Below are 19,081 nucleotides of genomic sequence, written 5' to 3'. Positions count from 1 at the left end.
TTCCCCTCCTCTGTGGTGGGAGGGGGGACCTTGCACTTACCTTAGTTATTATCTTGCATGCACACTTCCCGGGAGGCACAATGATGTCACTTAAAAGCAAGAGCATGCCCGCCAACAGGCACAATGATGACACTTCTGGAAGTGATGTCATTGCACCCGTGGGGAGCCTGTCCGCTGCATGCTGACCCAGGAGGGTTTCTGCCTCCCTGGCCAATTCTTCACGGTCTTTTCCTTCCACCAGCAAAGTGAGTAGCCACAGGGGGCAGAGGCTGAGAGCAGCAAATCCCCTGCTTTCACCAGGGGACATGGCAACCCTATGGTAATCCTACCACCACCTCATTGTGGCCAGACTGTTCTTTTCCTGGGAGATTGTACTCTCTACAGTCATGAGAATACAGAGGCAGCAGAGAATGGCGTGGGCTGCTTCAGAAGATGTGGCCTTTACTTCCATTCCTTGCACAAGGCCCTCTGATCCCTGTAGCAGCAGCTTTCCCAAATGGGAAAATCACCTGCCAACCATAAGCCCAACCTGACAATGGCCCTTCTCATTTTCCTGGAATGTGGGGCAGATGCTACACTCCAGAACAGTGGTGCAGGTGTTTTATGAAAGAGCCACAGAGTACCACTGTGTTAGGAAAAATGCAAAGAAAATAGCAGGCACCCACAAGGGTGCTGCTACACATAGATTTTTATTCTTGAACACGCTTACTTAAGAGGAAAAGCCATTGCATTCCAGATGGGTAGCCATGCTATTCTTCAGCAGCAAAATAAAACTGGAGTGCTGTAGCAACCAACTTCATCAAATGCATCAGATCTATGCATCTCAGGAAGTAAGCCCTGACTCACAAAAGATTATACTTGAGTAAATTCTTTAAGGTGCCAATGGACTCTTGTTTTATTTTACTGCCATCTGTGAGACTTACTTCTAAGTAAATATGCACAGGATCACACTGAATGAGTTGCAAAAAGGATATTTTACTAAAATAGATTTTAGGGAAGAATAGTAGCTTCTGGTGGTTGTTGTGGGTTTTCCGGGCTGTATTGCCGTGGTCTTGGCATTGTAGTTCCTGACGTTTTGCCAGCAGCTGTGGCTGGCATCTTCAGAGGTGTAGCACCAAAAGACAGAGATCTCTCAGTGTCACAGTGTGGAAAAGATGTAGGTCATTTGTATCTACTCAGGAGGGGTGGGGTTGAGCTGAGTCATCCTGTAAGAGTTTCCCAGGGTGTGGAATGCTAATGGCGGGAGGCTAATGCGAGAGAACTGGAAACCAGTTCTGAAAAACACCAGGCTAACAAAACATTCTATCCCCGACAATAGCCCTGCAGAGAAGATTAGCACATCAAGTACCAATCCATATGCAAAAGAACCTCCTCAGGATACAGTGAAGCCTCCCGCCATTAGCATTCCACACCCTGGGAAAACTCTTACAGGATGACTCAGCTCAACCCCACCCCTCCTGAGTAGATACAAATGACCTACATCTTTTCCACACTGTGACACTGAGAGATCTCTGTCTTTTGGTGCTATACCTCTGAAGATGCCAGCCACAGCTGCTGGCGAAACGTCAGGAACTACAATGCCAAGACCACGGCAATACAGCCCGGAAAACCCACAACAACCATCGTTCTCCGGCCGTGAAAGCCTTTGACAATACAATAGTAGCTTCTGCTTAAACTGGGGTCCAGCACCAAGCAGAGGCACCCACAGCCACACCAGAGATTCTACAATTAGGGACCAAGAAGCTGAAAGATATAATGAGGGGTCTATAGTTCTCTTCTTTATTTTAAAATTCTAGATGGAGGAAAGCAACATTATTTCCACACCAGTAGAATGGGCACTCAGTAAAATTTACGGATGTCTACAAACTAATGATGGAAACAATGCTTGCATAGTCTGAGAAGCAATGTTTTTAGAAATGGGCCAAAAGCAATTTAATTTTCTCTCTCTTCCTTTTAAAGAACTCTTCTCAAGGGGTCCTTTTAGCTCCATGTAGTCATATGACAATCTCTGTGTGCATTTTTGCAGTCTGATTTTTCTTAAATGGCCTCCAGGAAAACCAGTGTAGCAGCTCTATTTGAAATCCATGGAGCTGGTGCCTTCACATTCAATGAACAAATTACTCATTTTGAGTAACAACTAGAAATGTTTACAAACCACCAGGATGATGCAGAGAAGCCTAATTTTGGCTGTCGGCAAAAGAAAGACTGTTTGCACAGCAACTCACGGTGAGCACAAAAAAGAAATCTGACTGAAGGATTGGATCTTGGATGCATTTGTTATTAAGGCTTGAGTTCCAAGGCAAACAGAGAGGCAAATATCATAATCTCACAAACAAACTCACTAAATTTTGTTAATAATGAAGAGCCAAGGGTGCCAGGAACATACAAGTCAACACTTCTTTCAAAGTTTACAAAAGAACCCTTTGAATCTTTTCAGACAAGATACCACGAGCTATGTCCTAAATAAGCATGTGGCAATAGATCAACAGGCTTCAGGCATTTGAGAAAATGAACACCAGAGAACCACACAACATTTTTGATAGTTCAAGTCATTAATATACCATCCCATACCAAGAGGCTCTTGAAGCTTGGATTGCTAACCTCCAGGTGATCGCTGAAGATCGAGAATTACAACTGATCTCCAGGCCACAGAGATCAGTTCCCCTGGAGAAAATGGCTGCTTTGGAGGATGGCATTATATCCCACTGAGATCCCTCCTTTTCCCAAATGCCACCCTCCAAGCTCCACCCCCAAAATCTCCAGGAATTTCCCAACCTGGATCTGGCAATTCTACTTGAAGCAGAGAACAAAGATAAAATACATACCCCTTTAAAAATAGCAAAACTAATAAAAAATATAAACCCACCAGCAATACAGTACTATTCAGATTCCTCCCACTTTGCTGTTTCATTAACTGTTGGAAGTTGTCCACACATCCACTCTGATTAGAAATATTACTGCTCTTTCGACTGGATCTTGTTTTCATCTGTATTCTACTAGTGAATGTCACACACCCTTGCTGGGAAATTGGCCCTTCTGACCTCTCTTTATAATCACTTCCCAATCTCCTTCTACTGTTTGCACCACTGGGTATAAATCTCATTGTCAACTGAATGTAACACTTCATGCATCTAGTGAAGTAAGTTCCATCTCATGAAAGCTTACGTCACAATAAAGTGGTCAAAGAAAAGAAAGAGGATAAACCTGCCGGAAGGTGGAGGACAATTCGGTATCTCTAAATATACGATTTTGTTTATTTTTATAAATATGTTTTTATAAAGTGCTGTGAGTGCTAAATAAGTGCAATAAATATTTCTAGAACAAGAAATAGAGATAAAAGTTCAAGGCAATATAAAGGTCCTTAACACTAGTAAATACCATTGAACATCTGGGGGAAATGCAGTTTCACCATAGAGTTTCCAGCAATTCCCAGAGCGATGTGGCATCATTTCCAGTTTTCCCTAGAAGTGAGATCATGATGCACATGCTGCCACCACCCCATATCCCCCAACTCAAAACTCCTGCTAGCTGCCAGGCTGGGCCTTGGCAACCTTATTAAGATGTCACAAAACTCTTTTGGCTACAGCAGGCCAACACAACGGCAAAAGAAAGACTGTTTGCACAGCAACTCACGGTGAGCACAAAAAAGAAATCTGACTGAAGGATTGGATCTTGGATGCATTTGTTATTAAGGTTTGAGTTCCAAGGCAAACAGAGAGGCAAATATCATAATCTCACAAACAAACTCACTAAATTTTGTTAATAATGAAGAGCCAAGGGTGCCAGGAACATACAAGTCAACACTTCTTTCAAAGTTTACAAAAGAACCCTTTGAATCTTTTCAGACAAGATACCACTAGCTATGTCCTAAATAAGCATGTGGCAATAGATCAACAGGCTTCAGGCATTTGAGAAAATGACCACCAGAGAACCACACATTTTTGATAGTTCAAGTCATTAATATACCATCCCATACCAAGAGGCTCTTGAAGCTTGGATTGCTAACCTCCAGGTGATCGCTGAAGATCGAGAATTACAACTGATCTCCAGGCCACAGAGATCAGTTCCCCTGGAGAAAATGGCTGCTTTGGAGGATGGCATTATATCCCACTGAGATCCCTCCTTTTCCCAAATGCCACCCTCCAAGCTCCACCCCCAAAATCTCCAGGAATTTCCCAACCTGGATCTGGCAATTCTACTTGAAGCAGAGAACAAAGATAAAATACATACCCCTTTAAAAATAGCAAAACTAATAAAAAATATAAACCCACCAGCAATACAGTACTATTCAGATTCCTCCCACTTTGCTGTTTCATTAACTGTTGGAAGTTGTCCACACATCCACTCTGATTAGAAATATTACTGCTCTTTCGACTGGATCTTGTTTTCATCTGTATTCTACTAGTGAATGTCACACACCCTTGCTGGGAAATTGGCCCTTCTGACCTCTCTTTATAATCACTTCCCAATCTCCTTCTGCTGTTTGTACCACTGGGTATAAATCTCATTGTCAACTGAATGTAACACTTCATGCATCTAGTGAAGTAAGTTCCATCTCATGAAAGCTTACGTCACAATAAAGTGGTCAAAGAAAAGAAAGAGGATAAACCTGCCGGAAGGTGGAGGACAATTCGGTATCTCTAAATATACGATTTTGTTTATTTTTATAAATATGTTTTTATAAAGTGCTGTGAGTGCTAAATAAGTGCAATAAATATTTCTAGAACAAGAAATAGAGATAAAAGTTCAAGGCAATATAAAGGTCCTTAACACTAGTAAATACCATTGAACATCTGGGGGAAATGCAGTTTCACCATAGAGTTTCCAGCAATTCCCAGAGCGATGTGGCATCATTTCCAGTTTTCCCTAGAAGTGAGATCATGATGCACATGCTGCCACCACCCCATATCCCCCGACTCAAAACTCCTTCTAGTTGCCAGGCTGGGCCTTGGCAACCTTATTAAGATGTCACAAAACTCTTTTGGCTACAGCAGGCCAACACAACTGCAGCTCTGGAATTAGCACTGAAATTTAAAAAGTGGTACAGAACATCCCACTATCATGGGTTTCTCTGACACCTCACTGCTACCTCATTCTCCTGAATGAGCCTCAGCCACATTAAGTTAGTTATTATTAACTTAAGCCCAGTTGTTTTCAATCAGGTTTAGCAACTCACTTTATCTTGATTGTGCCCAAAGTATTTAAGTTCTCCATTTTGATAGCAAATTCCAGATAACAGGCTTTCACTCCACGTCATGCAGCAAAAACACATTGCCTGAGGACTGGAATTTCCCATGATACAGGAAATCCAATTATAATCAGTCTAAATTAAAAAACAACATTCGTCATTACACGAAACAATCAAATATGAGCCTTAAGCAAGTTTTTTTTATCAAAGAAACAAGAGTCTAGTTCCCTATTTCAGCTGTTTTGCATTCTTTTCAAACACCATGCCCACAGGTAGATATGCATTACCTCCAGGATAATAAATAATACATGTGGTTTAGATCCAATAGCTTGAGAGAGGAAACAGTGATTGTATTAGAATGACATTCGCACAAGGACAAAACAAGTCAGCCTCAGAGGCTGGGAAAAGATCTGATGGAGCATCTCTGTGAATGAACTCAAAGCGCTGCAGAGCAGAGCAGAAAGGGGGCACAGCCGTGCAATTTCTTCCCCTTCCCTGAACCGCTTCAAACATTAAATGTATCACACAAGTCGATAAACCATTCTTGTTGCCCTACTGAACAAGTCAAGGAAACAACTTAAGCATTCAGAAAATGTGTTCACCCAAAAGAGATGAGAAATTACGAACATACCAAGTTATACTTGACGAAGGCCAATAACTTCAAAAAGCAAGAGATTCATGCCCTGGGAACACATGGTCTAACTTATTTCCATGAATAAAAAGGGGGTAAAGTAGTTTCAGTCTATAGGAAATTTTATGTCTTGGAAAAAATGAGTTTTGAGCCAAATCATGACAAGTTTAAGTCTATAATATACAGTGTTAATATTACGAAAGTCAGCACAAACTTCTTTACTATTTATAAGGTGTTTAGCAAATATCTGTACTAATGAGAGCTAACATTTTTAGACCAATAAAAAAATAAAACTTCTACAACTTTGCAGTATGGAAATTGTAATTATGGATTAATGGGTGTTCCAACAATTTGGTATTAGTGGACTGTTGCCATGGGTGGTACCAACATTTCCAGAAATACCAAAGGTGTGTATGTGTGTGAATTAAATACCAAGTAGGTATTATAAAAATTCAGCTATATATTACTGCACACTAGCATACTTCTGTCCAAAATTGTGAAATATATCACAAAAATTTAGATCTTTTTCAGCTTCTTTTAAGAGACATTCAGCTGTCTGATACAATAACACAACTTTCCCCAAACTTCTGAGAGAACATGTACATGTTTTTGAAATACAATTGGAAGCATGCATCTTTCTTCAAGATGACAAGATTTACCTTTAGAGTAAGCATAAGAACTTCCTGCCTTCAGAAGAGTTCTTTGTGTGCCCTGAATAAATCACTGATCTTGATCCAATTCATTTCTGTAGCACACTTGTGAATAATTTGGTTTGCTGCATTAAGGAAACTACTTCTAATTAATATCCTCAAGAAACCTTGTTCTGTATAGAGTACATGAGGCTGCCTTATACTGAGTCAGACCATTTATCTATTGAGGTCAGTATTGTCTACTCTGACTGGCAGCTACTCTCCAGTATCTCAGGCCTTTCACATTATCTACTATCTGATCCTTTTAACTGGGAATAGCTGGGATTGAACCTTGGACCTTCTGCATGCAAAGAAGATTCTCTTACCATTGAGCCACAGATAATGGTAAAGAAACATTGATGGCCCTTCAGTCCTATCCCATGTGCCAAGGTGCTAAACTCCTCACCGTGGGTGAGGGGTTCCTCCTTCCCAGCCCTCAAATTTCCATAGTTTTTAAAATTCCATCCCATATCAAACCAGCCACTAACCCCTTGCTGGGATCCCTTTTCTCTATAAATGCATCTTAGGGCCAAACTAAACATGATGGCATCCACAGGTCCAACTTGAGGATACCACCATCATTTTAAAAGGATTTTAAAATTCCATAAACTACAGCAGGCTGAGGCATTCTCTTGTCATTGTCCCCCCCATGTCTTTTCAAATGCTGAAAAGGCCATGGGGTACAGCCATTTTGGCACTTGAAAAGGCAGGGGGAACAAGAGCCCCTCAGCCCACCCTGCTGTTGGCCTCACAACATATTAAAAACACTTTAAAATGGCCGCATCATCCCAGGTTGGACTTGTGGATGACATCATGTGTAGTTTTGCCCTTAATCCCCAATCCCAAGAAACAGATACTCACCCAAAATGTGTCTCACGTGGCTAAAGGTCCAACTCACCTTCTCACCCACCTCCTTCCACTAGAATTTCCTTCCTAAGCGACAAGATCGCTGACTTCTGGGCAAGAAGAACATCTATTCTATGCCAATTACAAAATAAATATTTTTCAAGAATTTTAATTCCTATTCTTCCAGTTATACTTTCTGTTATGGGTTTTGGTATATGTAGGGTGTTGGAGAGTAGGGCAGCTATTAAAGTACTGCATTCATAAGATGGTCTTCAGGTTTATTAGTTTTAATATTCAAACCCAGGACACTTCACAAAATTTTGACATGCTTACTCTGCTAAAATCAAATGAGATTTTAAATTGTTCCCAACTGGCTCTTCCAAGTGATGTCACCAGGTCATAACATATGAGCCATTTCCTCTGGATCAGGACTAATGTAATTAAGGCTGAGATGAACAATAAATTAGATGATCTTTAGCCAAGGGAAGAAAATGACATTAAGAAGATCACATTGTACTTGCAACATCATGCCTTAATGCAAATAATCCAATATCTTAAATTAAAACCAGAATCTATAAGCAAACCGCAGAGCTTCCAGGGTTACCCTATCTGTTTAAAACATCCAATAATGAGCCTTATATGGGTTGCCAGCCTCCAGGTGGTAGCTGGAGATCTCCTGGGATTACAGCCAATCGCTAGGCAGATCAATTCCACTGGAGAAAATGGCTGCTATGAAGGGTGAACTCTATGGCATTATACCCCATTGAGTCACCTCCCCTCCCCAAACCCCACCCTCTCCAGGCTCCACCCCCAAAATCTCCAGGAATTTCCCAACCTGGACATAGCAACCTTACTTACATACTTGTCCTACTTTCTGATCAGTAAAAGTTCTAATGAGTGAAATCTTGAGCTGTCCAGTCATATCAGATGGTGTCTTAAAAGGCAGCACACAAAAGCAGAAGATGAAATAAAATATTTTATTGGACTAACTGCTGTTGCTGCAGGAATCACACACAAACAGATATGTAATTCTCAAGTTAACACAAAGGTACTCTTCAGAGTTGAGTCACCAGCAAGTATAGACAGAAACACCTCAGCTACTAAGCTCTATGTTGATAACAATGCAAAGACTCCCCGTTGCTCATCATGGACTACTTAGATTCATTTCCTCCTTTATTTTACAGTCATTGTCCATAGCTCACAGGATAGGCTTAGTACTACAGCCCTTTTCTGTTGATCAAATATGTAGTCAATGAATGAATATGTACAGTCTGGTTCTTGCCTAAAGACCTCTGGGCCTACAAGTGTACACTGTGTAGGAAAAGAGGATAGCAGGTATGATCTGGTCCCCAGTCCATGGATAAATTCATTGGCCATCGATTTACCTAACTGACCTGAGCTTTCATCTCACAGCTATGGACCCGCATTACTGCTTCATGATCTAAAAACATATCACCATAGATGATCATCACAGTTTAAATCAAACAGCCCACTGCAAGATGCTACAGTGGCGTTCTGTTCACCTGCCAGCCATGCATTTCAGGAGCACAATACGCACAGTTCTGTAATGAATTAATTTGGCAATGCATGGATTTTCTATGCAGGCGCATCTTCACTGGATGGAAACCAAAGCTCTGGAAAATAAGGGTTCTGTTTTTGTGAATGGAAGCTGTACCTACATGGAATAAAGTTAGTCAAAACCATACTAGGCTGGATTAAAAACCCAAACTAGACAGACAGAAACAAAGTTTAAAAGAATCTTACTTGTTCTACTTAAATCACTGAGACTCAAAAAAGCTCTTATTTTCATCTGGACAATCTTTGATAATCCTAGTTTCAAGACCCTGGGTGTAAAGAGTTAAAACCAAAGTAGACAAATAAGAGCACATCCATAGACATGTGCAGTGAGTTATCAGCAAACAGGCACACACAGTACACATTCCAGGATTCCAGCAACACATTTCCCCAAGGTTCATCATCACTATAAATCTGCTAAGATCATTGCGTAACAATTTTTTTCTGTGCTGAATTTATATTGAAAGGCATTTTGCAGTGTTTTCATGGTGACTTTTGAAAATGGATTTGGGAGTACCTTATTCCAAGGCAAGTTTAAAGTACGCTAAAATAATTACAATGTATTCTTTTGCATTTATATTAGGAGCTTTCTTCTTGACCGATCTTGAAGCATTTCAAAAATCTCGAAGCAGGACTTCCCAACAGTTATCCGTGATCAAACATATAAAGACTACTGGATTTAGTTGAAGAATATCATGTATATGGCACAAAATGTATATACAGAGTTTGGTTTTTCCAGGCATAGATCACTACGCAGAATGAATTCTAACAGAATGAAATAGGCTGATGGGCAAAAAGAGAACCAGCTGTACCGTGCAGCTTGGCATAACAGGGAGGGAAAATTTGAAAACTGGTCCAACATTGTGCATTTAAGAGACTGGAAGATTCTTAGCAGACACGCAGAACAAAGGGGCAAGGCTTGCTGTGCTACATGGAACAGCCATCCATAACCCATATTGGATATTCTACAGGATTCTTTTCAACTGTCCCCAGGAAGCAAGAGGAACAATGAAACCACACATAAAACACCCACATTCCAGAGTACCTTGAGCAGTCAGGCCAAGATGCTGCTTTCCAGGTCAGCATAATTTCCTATCCTCTTTCACAGGCAGCCCTTCTTCACCCAAACATCCTCTTCAGCATCTTCCCATAGTTTCCCTCAAAGGATTGTTTAAGGTGCCATAAGAAGGGCTCATGCCCATAGACTTATGTTGATTTATTAACAGATTCACCTCTAACCAAATGTAATGATAAGATGGTAAAGCAAGGAATACATAGAAGCATAGGGGCCTGGTTTTCTATGCAGAAGTCTCTCATATGACCAGCATGGTACCCTTAAGGTTGTCAAATCCATGTTGGGAAATTTCTGGAGATTTGGGAGTGGAGCCTAGGGAGGGTGGGGTTTGAGAACGGGACAGTTTTCGGTGAGGTATAACGTCATATAGTCCACTCTCCAATGCAGCCATTTTCTTCAGAGGACCTGATCTATGTGGTGAGAAAATCAGTTGTAATTCCAGATCTCCAGGACCCACCTAGAGGTTGCCAACTCTATTTATACAGCATCCACGTATTTGTAAGTTACAATTTGTCTCTTGACCTTTTTGAGGTCATGTTCTAAAACTGAATGAGCCGACAAACCTGATAAAATTCTTAGCAGGGAAACGACTGCGCTGTTTCTTCTTGTGTTTGGATTTGTGATCCCACAGGATGGGCCTATTTAAACAAGTTGACTGTAAACTAGGGGGAGGCATGCAAAAATACCATGCTAAAATACCAATTGCGACATCTTTTATCAAAGCAGATCTAAACTGTGGCTTTGCCTGCAATACATCTGGAACCTGAACTTCTGATTTGGGTTCTAAGCTATGGCTAGCATAAACCACGGTTTGATCAAGACCTGAATTGCGTTGCTGTTGTTGGTTACTTTTATCTAAGCTTAGAGGGTTCCAATCCAAGGTGCTTAGGCTTCAAACTTCATAGAAACAGAGAAACAGTCCAAATAGACAAGGAGCTGACAAGGCAAGGAACAGAGCACCACCATCAGAGTAAGGGTAAAACCAGAGGGTAGCACCATCCTAAAAAGTTACAGTGTCACAATGTTGGGACTGCAGGATGTTGGGACTGCAGGCTGATATATTTCTGTTCTGCTATTGTGAATTAAAACTTTGCTCCATCGGAATTAAAACTTTGCTCCAAGCCACATGACAGAACCACGTTTCTCACGGCAACAGCTGCAATTAATCATCCCAAAGGTTCGATTGTGCAAAACAGCTATTATAGACCAGCTACCACACAGAGAGCTTTCTTATCACAAAAAAACCACTACAGAATGCAAACCAGGGCAGCTTCGGTGTAATTACCTGATAAGTATCACTTTCTGCTAGTCGTGCAATTTGGCTTTTTAATGACAGCTATGTCCCGTATTACACTTTCCCCCAGATAGTAACCAGATAACCATGAGACTGGTTTCCCTGAAACCTAAACCAATCAGTATCCCGCTTCTCTTTCCAAAACATAAACAATTGCCTTAACTTGGGGAAAGAGGTACATGATAGTTATTATATCAGTACAAACCTTTAAAACAAACAACTCCATTTGTCATAATGGAGATGCCAAATTAAGGCCAGAGGTAAATTCATAAGAATATCTACCACATGCTAATGTCCAATTTATTTTTTCCTGTTTCTGTCTGTTAGAGATACACCACACAACTCTGATCTGTCAGCTAATGTCTGAAACAGTTTATGCTTAACATGAAGGGAATACTTAACAGAAAGACATTCATTACAAAAAAATCTTCTTCTAATGCCCATGATAGCACCCACTCTGGTTTATACATTATTCTCTTCATGAAAAGGGCAACATCACTCACTTCCTTTTTGAACATACATGAGAGGATAGAAACAGGGTGGCCTTGTACTGAATTTAGGAAGGGGGTAGATACCTCACTTCAAATCTCAAGTCCATTTCATGGTGGGGGGGCAGGGGGCTGAGGACAGGAGAACCCCTATAAGAGGCTGGTAGGCTTTTCCATGTGGTTTCCCCATACCCAAAGAGGACTTATACATGCATGAGGGGGAAAAAAGAACCAGGATATGATAAATGGACTACGTCCACGCCCCCCCCCCAAAGCAGAAAAACGAAAGGACTCACACGCACTCTGGAAGGGGGGGGCAGCGGCACAGGCACATTTCCTGGAACACATAAAATCGCCTCACACTAATTGTCAGAGAACCCTTTATTGGGGGCAAGGGACGTTCAGTGCTCAATTTAGCTACAAGCAACAGCACTCCTCTGAACATTTAATCACACAGAATCCAAATGCTGCTAGGTGATGAATCTTTTATATGAAAGTCAATGGGAACCAGTAGCACAAGCACTGTAAAGATATAGTGCTAATTTGCGTTGGCCCAGAAGAACAGCAATTCTGAACACAGATGGGCTCAGAAAGGCAATACAATTAATCAGGCAGATTAGATAACGTTTGGTGACACAGAGAGGAGGCCAGCAATATTTGGCAATCGTCAGGTTGCAAGACGAGATCAGCTGGCTTGATGTAATACTACCAGTTCTGAGCACAGAAATAAAATGCTCCCATTCATGAATTAGTTCGTTCTCATGGTGTGGTGAGCAAGAAGTTTCTGCATTCACATGACATTGCTTATAACCAAGTGCTATTTCCCCCAGGCTTGTGTCAAACAGATCCTCTGAACTATCTGCCAACAGGAAAATTCAACCCCCAAGTGGCCTTGTGAATCTGACCCACCAAAAGGAAAGAGTCAACAAATGTTATTTTGCTCTGCAGCTTTTATATGATCCATGTTTTTACTTAATGTTCCCAAAGCTGGCCTGGCCCGGTTGTTCATTATGAAAGCTCGTATTAGAAAATGGTGTCCACTGGATATTCAGACTTCCCTTTATAGCCATAAAGACTACAATGTTATACAATGAAAGTTCAAATTCGATCAAGAGCTATTAGTTGCTATTGGAATATATGAAAATCCTTGCTAGAGCAGACAAAAAGTCTAGCAAAACATAAGCCATAATGCGTGCTCGGTTTTTAAATTTACATTTCAATACAATGAAAAGCTTGTAGGGAGCTAGAAATACACCAACCACCGTTTCCCCTTCTGCTGCTTTCCTATTGCTCAAGCCATCAACACTGAACTGCCCGTTTGTGGTGATCATTCTTTTTGTCTGCTAATGGGGACTGCTCCCTACGCATGGCAGACAGTTGCACATCTCAGTATATGCAAAACATCACGAGCAGAAACTGACATTTTCCTCACCGCAGTGATCAATTCAAGCTAGAACAAATTTAGCACATGCACCAACAAAACAGGTAATATCCTGCATAAACTAACTGGGACCAAATCTCGCTTTTGATCAAGGTTGCTTCCACAAATGACCCTCCTTGCTTCTCCAGAACCACTAATTTTTCTGGGGCTTTCAGGAGGGCATCATCATCCAGTCCCCCCTCCAGGTTTTTCCTGCCTCTGCTGTAAGATTTTCCTAAGAGATCATATCCAAAGCAGGTTTGTGAAAAGTGTGGAAGGGAAGGTGTTGATTTCCCACCCAGATCCAATGCTGTATCTGGTGCCACTGCACTTAGTTCCCACCTGTTATTCCCACCACCAGCAACTATGATTTTTTTGCAAGTTTTTTTTTAAATTACCAGTAGTAAAAATATATAAACAATCAACTTTTCAAAAAGCCAAAAAACAGCCTGCCAAAGGTGGAGCTAGAATAACAGGCAGGAAGGGAAAGAACAGGGAATAGCCCCATGTTGCAATGAATGCCTCTGCACTTTGCACAGCCCCAATGAGAGAAAACTGGGGAGTCCATCGCCCCATGCACAAATAACCCAAAACAGCAACAAAGATCTAGTTGATTTAAGGAAAAAAAGGAAAAATCCATACTTAAGTGTATGTAGGTAAGAGAGCCCTGTGACACAGAGTGGTAAGCTGCAGTACTGCAGCCCAAGCTCTGCTCACGACCTGAGTTCGATCCTGGCAGAAGCCGGGTTCAGATAGTCGACTCAAGGTTGACTCAGCCTTCCATCCTTCTGAGGTCGGTAAAATGAGTCCCCAGTTTCCTGGGGGTAAAGTGTAGATGACTGGGGAAGGCAATGGCAAACCACCCCATAACAAAAGTCTGCCAAGAAAACGTCGTGATGCGACGTCCCCCCATGGCTTAGTAATGACTCGGTGCTTGCACAGGGGACTACCTTTACCTTTATCTAAGTATATGTAACCTGTCTTGCATTTATTAAGAATTCTGGCCAAGCCTTTCCATTTAGTTCAATAAGTTTCATTCAGTTTGATGACAGAGATATATTTAAATGTACCTCTTGGAGCTGGATACTGAATATATCCCTACATCAGTGTTAGCTAACCATTCGTACCTGTGCTATTAGAACCCAACTACTCCTCACAGAAGTGGCCAATCTTGGACTTATTTCTGCTTGTTCTACCTAACATCCAAATTCTAAACATTTTATGGCTGGAAAAAAACCCCCTTATTTTCAACAGAATCTTCATCCAAATACATGTTTAGTTTGATAGGCTGCTAGCATTTGTGTGGGACTGGAATCTCAGCTTTGAACACATGAAATGGAAGTAGAGACTACATCAGACGGAATATCAATCTTCGGGATCAAACTTCTGGGAAAAATGGATCCCATTTTACGAATTCATAGAAGCAAGAGATCTGCAACCTCCCTCTTCACACCACTCATTGTTAATGTGTTAAAGTTGAAGCACTGTGTTAATATTTGTAAATGCAATGTATTATATTGGTTTGTTGTTTGATTATTGTTACAGTTCTAAAATTTAATAAAAATATTTTTTTAAAAAGAAAAAAGAAATGGAAGTAGAGGTGGATTTCAGCAAAGAGATGGTGTGACACAGTAAGGGAAAACATAGTTAGGTGATTTTGCCTTTCAGATACTTTGATAGGTTCAGAAATTGCGAAAAGCAGTAATACGGTGGACCTTTGGGTCAGCATGCACTCTGCTTTGTTTCCATGGAAAATCACTTCTGCATGATGGCTCTGAGCCCAGTTTAGTGTCTGGGTTGACTTACCAAGCAGATCCGCCAAGACGTGAGAGATGTTTCCAGTCCACACCACCAATGGGCTGGCTTGGAAATGCTCATTTTGACTAGGAGGGTGGCCAACGTGACAAGCCGCACTTAGTTTGGCTCCAAGAGTTGTCAAATGGAAGCAGCCTTGTGCACAGATAAACTGGCAAAGCACTGTGGAGAAGATACGCTAGTTTCCAGCCCAAGGAACTTACAATCTAAATGTTTGATTCATTCATCCACTGGAAGCATAGCCCGATGAAAATGTGCTGCGGCTCCAAGCTATGTCAAGAAGCCCCATAGCATTAGGAATACTTTTTGGGGGGGAGGTAATTTTAATGATATATTTTTTTAAGCTTTAGAGGCTCCTGAATCTGAGACCCTAAACTGCAGTTTACCTAGCTTGCACCTAACTGGAAGAATTATACCTTACTTTTCTATTATAAAATAACACTTAACATAGTTTTAAACTTTGACACTGGGGGAGGGGTGAGAACAATAAGTAACAGGGAGTCATGGGAACCAATGTAGTTTCATGTACTTTGGGCTGTAGTCTGCTTGCAGATGAGGACTTTATTGCAAACACACACCCTCTGGCTGCCTGTTTGTATTCAAGGACTTGTACACCTTGATTCTCAATATCCCCAGTTTAATTGTGCCTGTAGATTGCAACTTCAAATAGCTGCCAGGCCTTCCTAACACAGGCAGTTGCATTGATTCATGCGGCTGTGTTTGAGCAGCACCTAGGTGGTATGGGCCCACCCAGGCAAACAATCCAAGTTAGATTATCCAGCCAGGCTATAATTTGCTATAAATCTACACTATAAACTCCACTAAGGGCAAAGCTGCCTGTAAACGCAGCCTGGAGTATTTCACACATATAATATAGCCTAGGACCACTGTGATTCAATTACAATATATTTGGGGTCTACAATTTTCTGTTATTTTTTGAAAACTGAAGAACGAGTCAGGGAGCAATATCCATCTATAGAGCTGACCAATGAATTGTTGGAAAGATTCCCAACTAGTTGCCAAATCTACACTCAGAGCAAAGGGCTGTCAAGATGACATAAAAATACACTTTTTTACACGGCAACTGTTGAAACAAGCGGCAAGATTTTTAAAAAATTAAATATAGTAGCAGAAATAGCTATTAAATTCAGAACAAAGCACGCCTCACTGTCAGTGCCTTGGGAGGCAAAGCCCAAAGGACCATGTGCGCCTTTCTTTTCTTATTGGTTTCTCTGCATCAATCACATGTCATAGCAAGGGCACGCATATGAGAAAGAGCATGTCTTGCATACAAGGAAATTCTTTTTTCCATTCTAAATATAAATATAAATGCATATAAATATAAATATAAATGTATATTGTTGAACTGCTACACGTTTCAGAAACGCAGGAGTTGTAGGCAATGCTAGAAAGCATGCATATGAATATGCACGCACTGTACAGCCGCACCTGAGGAAGCAATCCTAGACAGATCTACTTGAAAGTAAGCCCAGCTTTATTCAATAGGGCTTACTCCCAGGAAAGGATCCTAAGGATTGCCATCTTGGAGATCTGGGATGTAAAACTTAAATGTTTTTAAGTCCACTGCTGGCAAGAATGAAGTATGTGATCAACGCCCTGCTTATTAAATAACAGGATTTAAGCATGTTTCTGTCTGGCTGGAGCGTCCCTATCCTTATAAGCTTTTCTAAGTAACAGCCTAGCTCTTCAGGTGTCTGATTCAACCCAACAGCAACAAAATCCAAAAACTTCCAGTGGACACGTTGGAGGGTCATCGTTGGCAAAGCAACCACGAGCCTAGTCCTCAACACTTCTCTTGGCAAGTAGCTGCCTCGAATCTCTCCACTGGGTCTGCCTAGACGAACACGAGATCCCGCCACCCCCTTATGTTCCTGGGAAAGGGAAAGAGCCGCGGGTTGCCGGCAAGGAGGCTTTACCCAGGTGGCGTCTTCTGGGCATCAGGGGGAGCGACGGCTCGGCTCTGCCAAGCGGGGATCGCGCGAGCCTGGGCGCTCGCAGGACTCAGAGCCCAGCCTTGGCCGCCAGGCAACCAGGGGCCGCGCGGGGCTCCTCCGGGGGAAGCTACGCTACCCACCGCGCCTGCCGGAACGGATCCCCCAGCGGGATCTGCTGGCCTCCACCTGCCCAGCGCCTCCTGCAGCTGCTCCCTGGCAAGGCGAAGAGGGACCACTGATGGCCAAGCTGGCAGTCCAGTCTTCTAACTCCGGCCCCGAATCGCCCGCTTAGAGGAAGGCGGCGCCCGCCTGCTCTCCCGCAGCAGCGACCCTGCCTCACCAGGCGGCGGGGACCCCCTTTCCGGCGCGTCCCTCCTGGAACTCGGAGAGCGACGAAGGGCTGGTTCTTCACCCACCCGCTCCTGAGACTGCCGCGCCGCGTACAGCCTTTGTCCCGCGGCGTTCTATTCCGGACCGCGGGTTAACTACCTCGCCCCAGTGCCGCGCTCGACACGGATCAGAAACGCCGGGGCAGGCGACTTCTTTCCACCACCTCGGCTGGAGGGCGTAGTGGGGTCACGGGTTGGTCCTACTTCTAGCGCTTTGCGGGGTTTGGGTCTGTCCTGGAGAGGCAGCGCGGTTATTCCGGAGTAACGAGGTGAGATCGCCGCCCTCTGGGCGCGCGCTCGCCCGCACAAGATCCGGGCTGGCCAGGACAGGAGGTCGAGGGCCGGTACGTGGAGCCTCGAGGCGATGCCGCCGCAGCAGCGCGGCTGAGATCTGCCCCGGCGTCTGCCTGCACATGGCCGGCGCGGGAGGGCGACGCCGGCGAGCGGACTCGAGAGCCCGGCCCTCCGCTCCCGGCAACCAGCCGTAGCTTCCTCCGCCCGGCAGGGTCCCCCCAACGGACCTCCGTCTCCGGCCTCCGACCCCGAGCGAGCTCCAGCGCCCCTTCCCATCCATCACTCGCGCTCCGCGGGCTCCCGCTGGCTCGCCTCCCGCACGCCCACCCAGCCCCGCTCTCCGCCGGCTCCACGAGTTGGCGGCCGCCTCCCCGCCCATTCCCGGGAAAAGCAAAGGCACCGTCCGGGATGCCGCCCTACCTGGATGCAACATACTTTGGAAATAGAAGATGACCAGGGCGAAGGATCCCAGGCAAGTGACCAGAACCATCCGGCAGACCCTGTTCATCCTCATCACTTCCAGCAGCGCCTGCTTCATGGCTTTGTCCCGGGCGCGGAGCTGAGCGGTGGGAGCGAAGGGGGCGCGCAGAGCCTTCCCCGCACTTCTTCTGAGAGTTGGGGGCGCGCAGGAGCCCAGGCGCTCCGAGACGCCGGCTGGCTGACTGGCTCGCTTCCTTGGCTGCCGCCCGCCCGCCCGCCTCCTCCCTCGGCTACTGCTCTGGAGGATGCGCCGGGAAGCAGCTCGCCGGCGCTACTTCATTCGGCTGGGCGAGAGTCCCAGGCTGGAAGCCGCCACTCCACTCAGCACCCAGGGGGGGAGAGGAGAGGGACGCGTCTGCGCAGAATGCGGGGGACAAGGACAACCTCCGAGGGCAGCGGCTTCTCCAGCGGACTCCCTCCCCTGCAGGGAGAATTGGTCCAGTCCAGCTGTTCCTGGAGAAGTCGCGCCGGTTTCTTCGTGGTCCTAAAATGCCCCTTGTTCCTCCTGGCGATGCTTTTGCGGTTCTTGCACAGAGACCGAGCCGAGGGTGATGCTCACCGTTACCAACAGAAAACAAAATCCGCTCCTCATCCCTTAACTGAGACGCCAAAATGACACTGGCTGTGTCCTTCAGAGAAAAGAGGATGGAAAGCCAGAAGATGGCCTCCATCATACTTGGACTCTATAAAGAGCATTCAGATTTTAAGAACAATTTTCGGGTCCAATAGCACCTTAAAGGCCAACTAGATTTCCAGGGCATGAGCCTTCCGAAGCTTCCTTCCTCAGATACCTTTGACTCTCGAAAGGTCATCCCCTGGGAATCTAGTTGGTCTTGAAGTAGGTGCTACCGGACGTGTAGTGGTTAAGAGTGCAGGACTCTAATCTGGGGAACCGGGTTTGATTCCCCACTGCTCCACTTGATGCCAGCTGGATGACCTTGG

General features: G+C 43.9%; 1 protein-coding gene across 1 annotated transcript in view; it reads right to left on the bottom strand.

Annotated features, from left to right (window-relative positions):
• Nucleotides 1-18,197, bottom strand: part of CHST11 (carbohydrate sulfotransferase 11) — a 270,991-nt gene extending 252,794 nt beyond the window's left edge. The window contains exon 1 of the mRNA XM_054988738.1: nucleotides 18,080-18,197. Coding sequence (XP_054844713.1) covers nucleotides 18,080-18,197 — 118 coding nt within the window. The remainder of the gene's footprint in view (nucleotides 1-18,079) is intronic.
• Nucleotides 18,198-19,081: the final 884 nt, after the last annotated feature.

Source organism: Eublepharis macularius, chromosome 9 (genome assembly GCF_028583425.1).
Source record: "Eublepharis macularius isolate TG4126 chromosome 9, MPM_Emac_v1.0, whole genome shotgun sequence".
Taxonomy (NCBI): Eukaryota; Metazoa; Chordata; class Lepidosauria; order Squamata; family Eublepharidae; genus Eublepharis; species Eublepharis macularius.
This window is presented reverse-complemented; position numbering and strand designations above follow the sequence as displayed.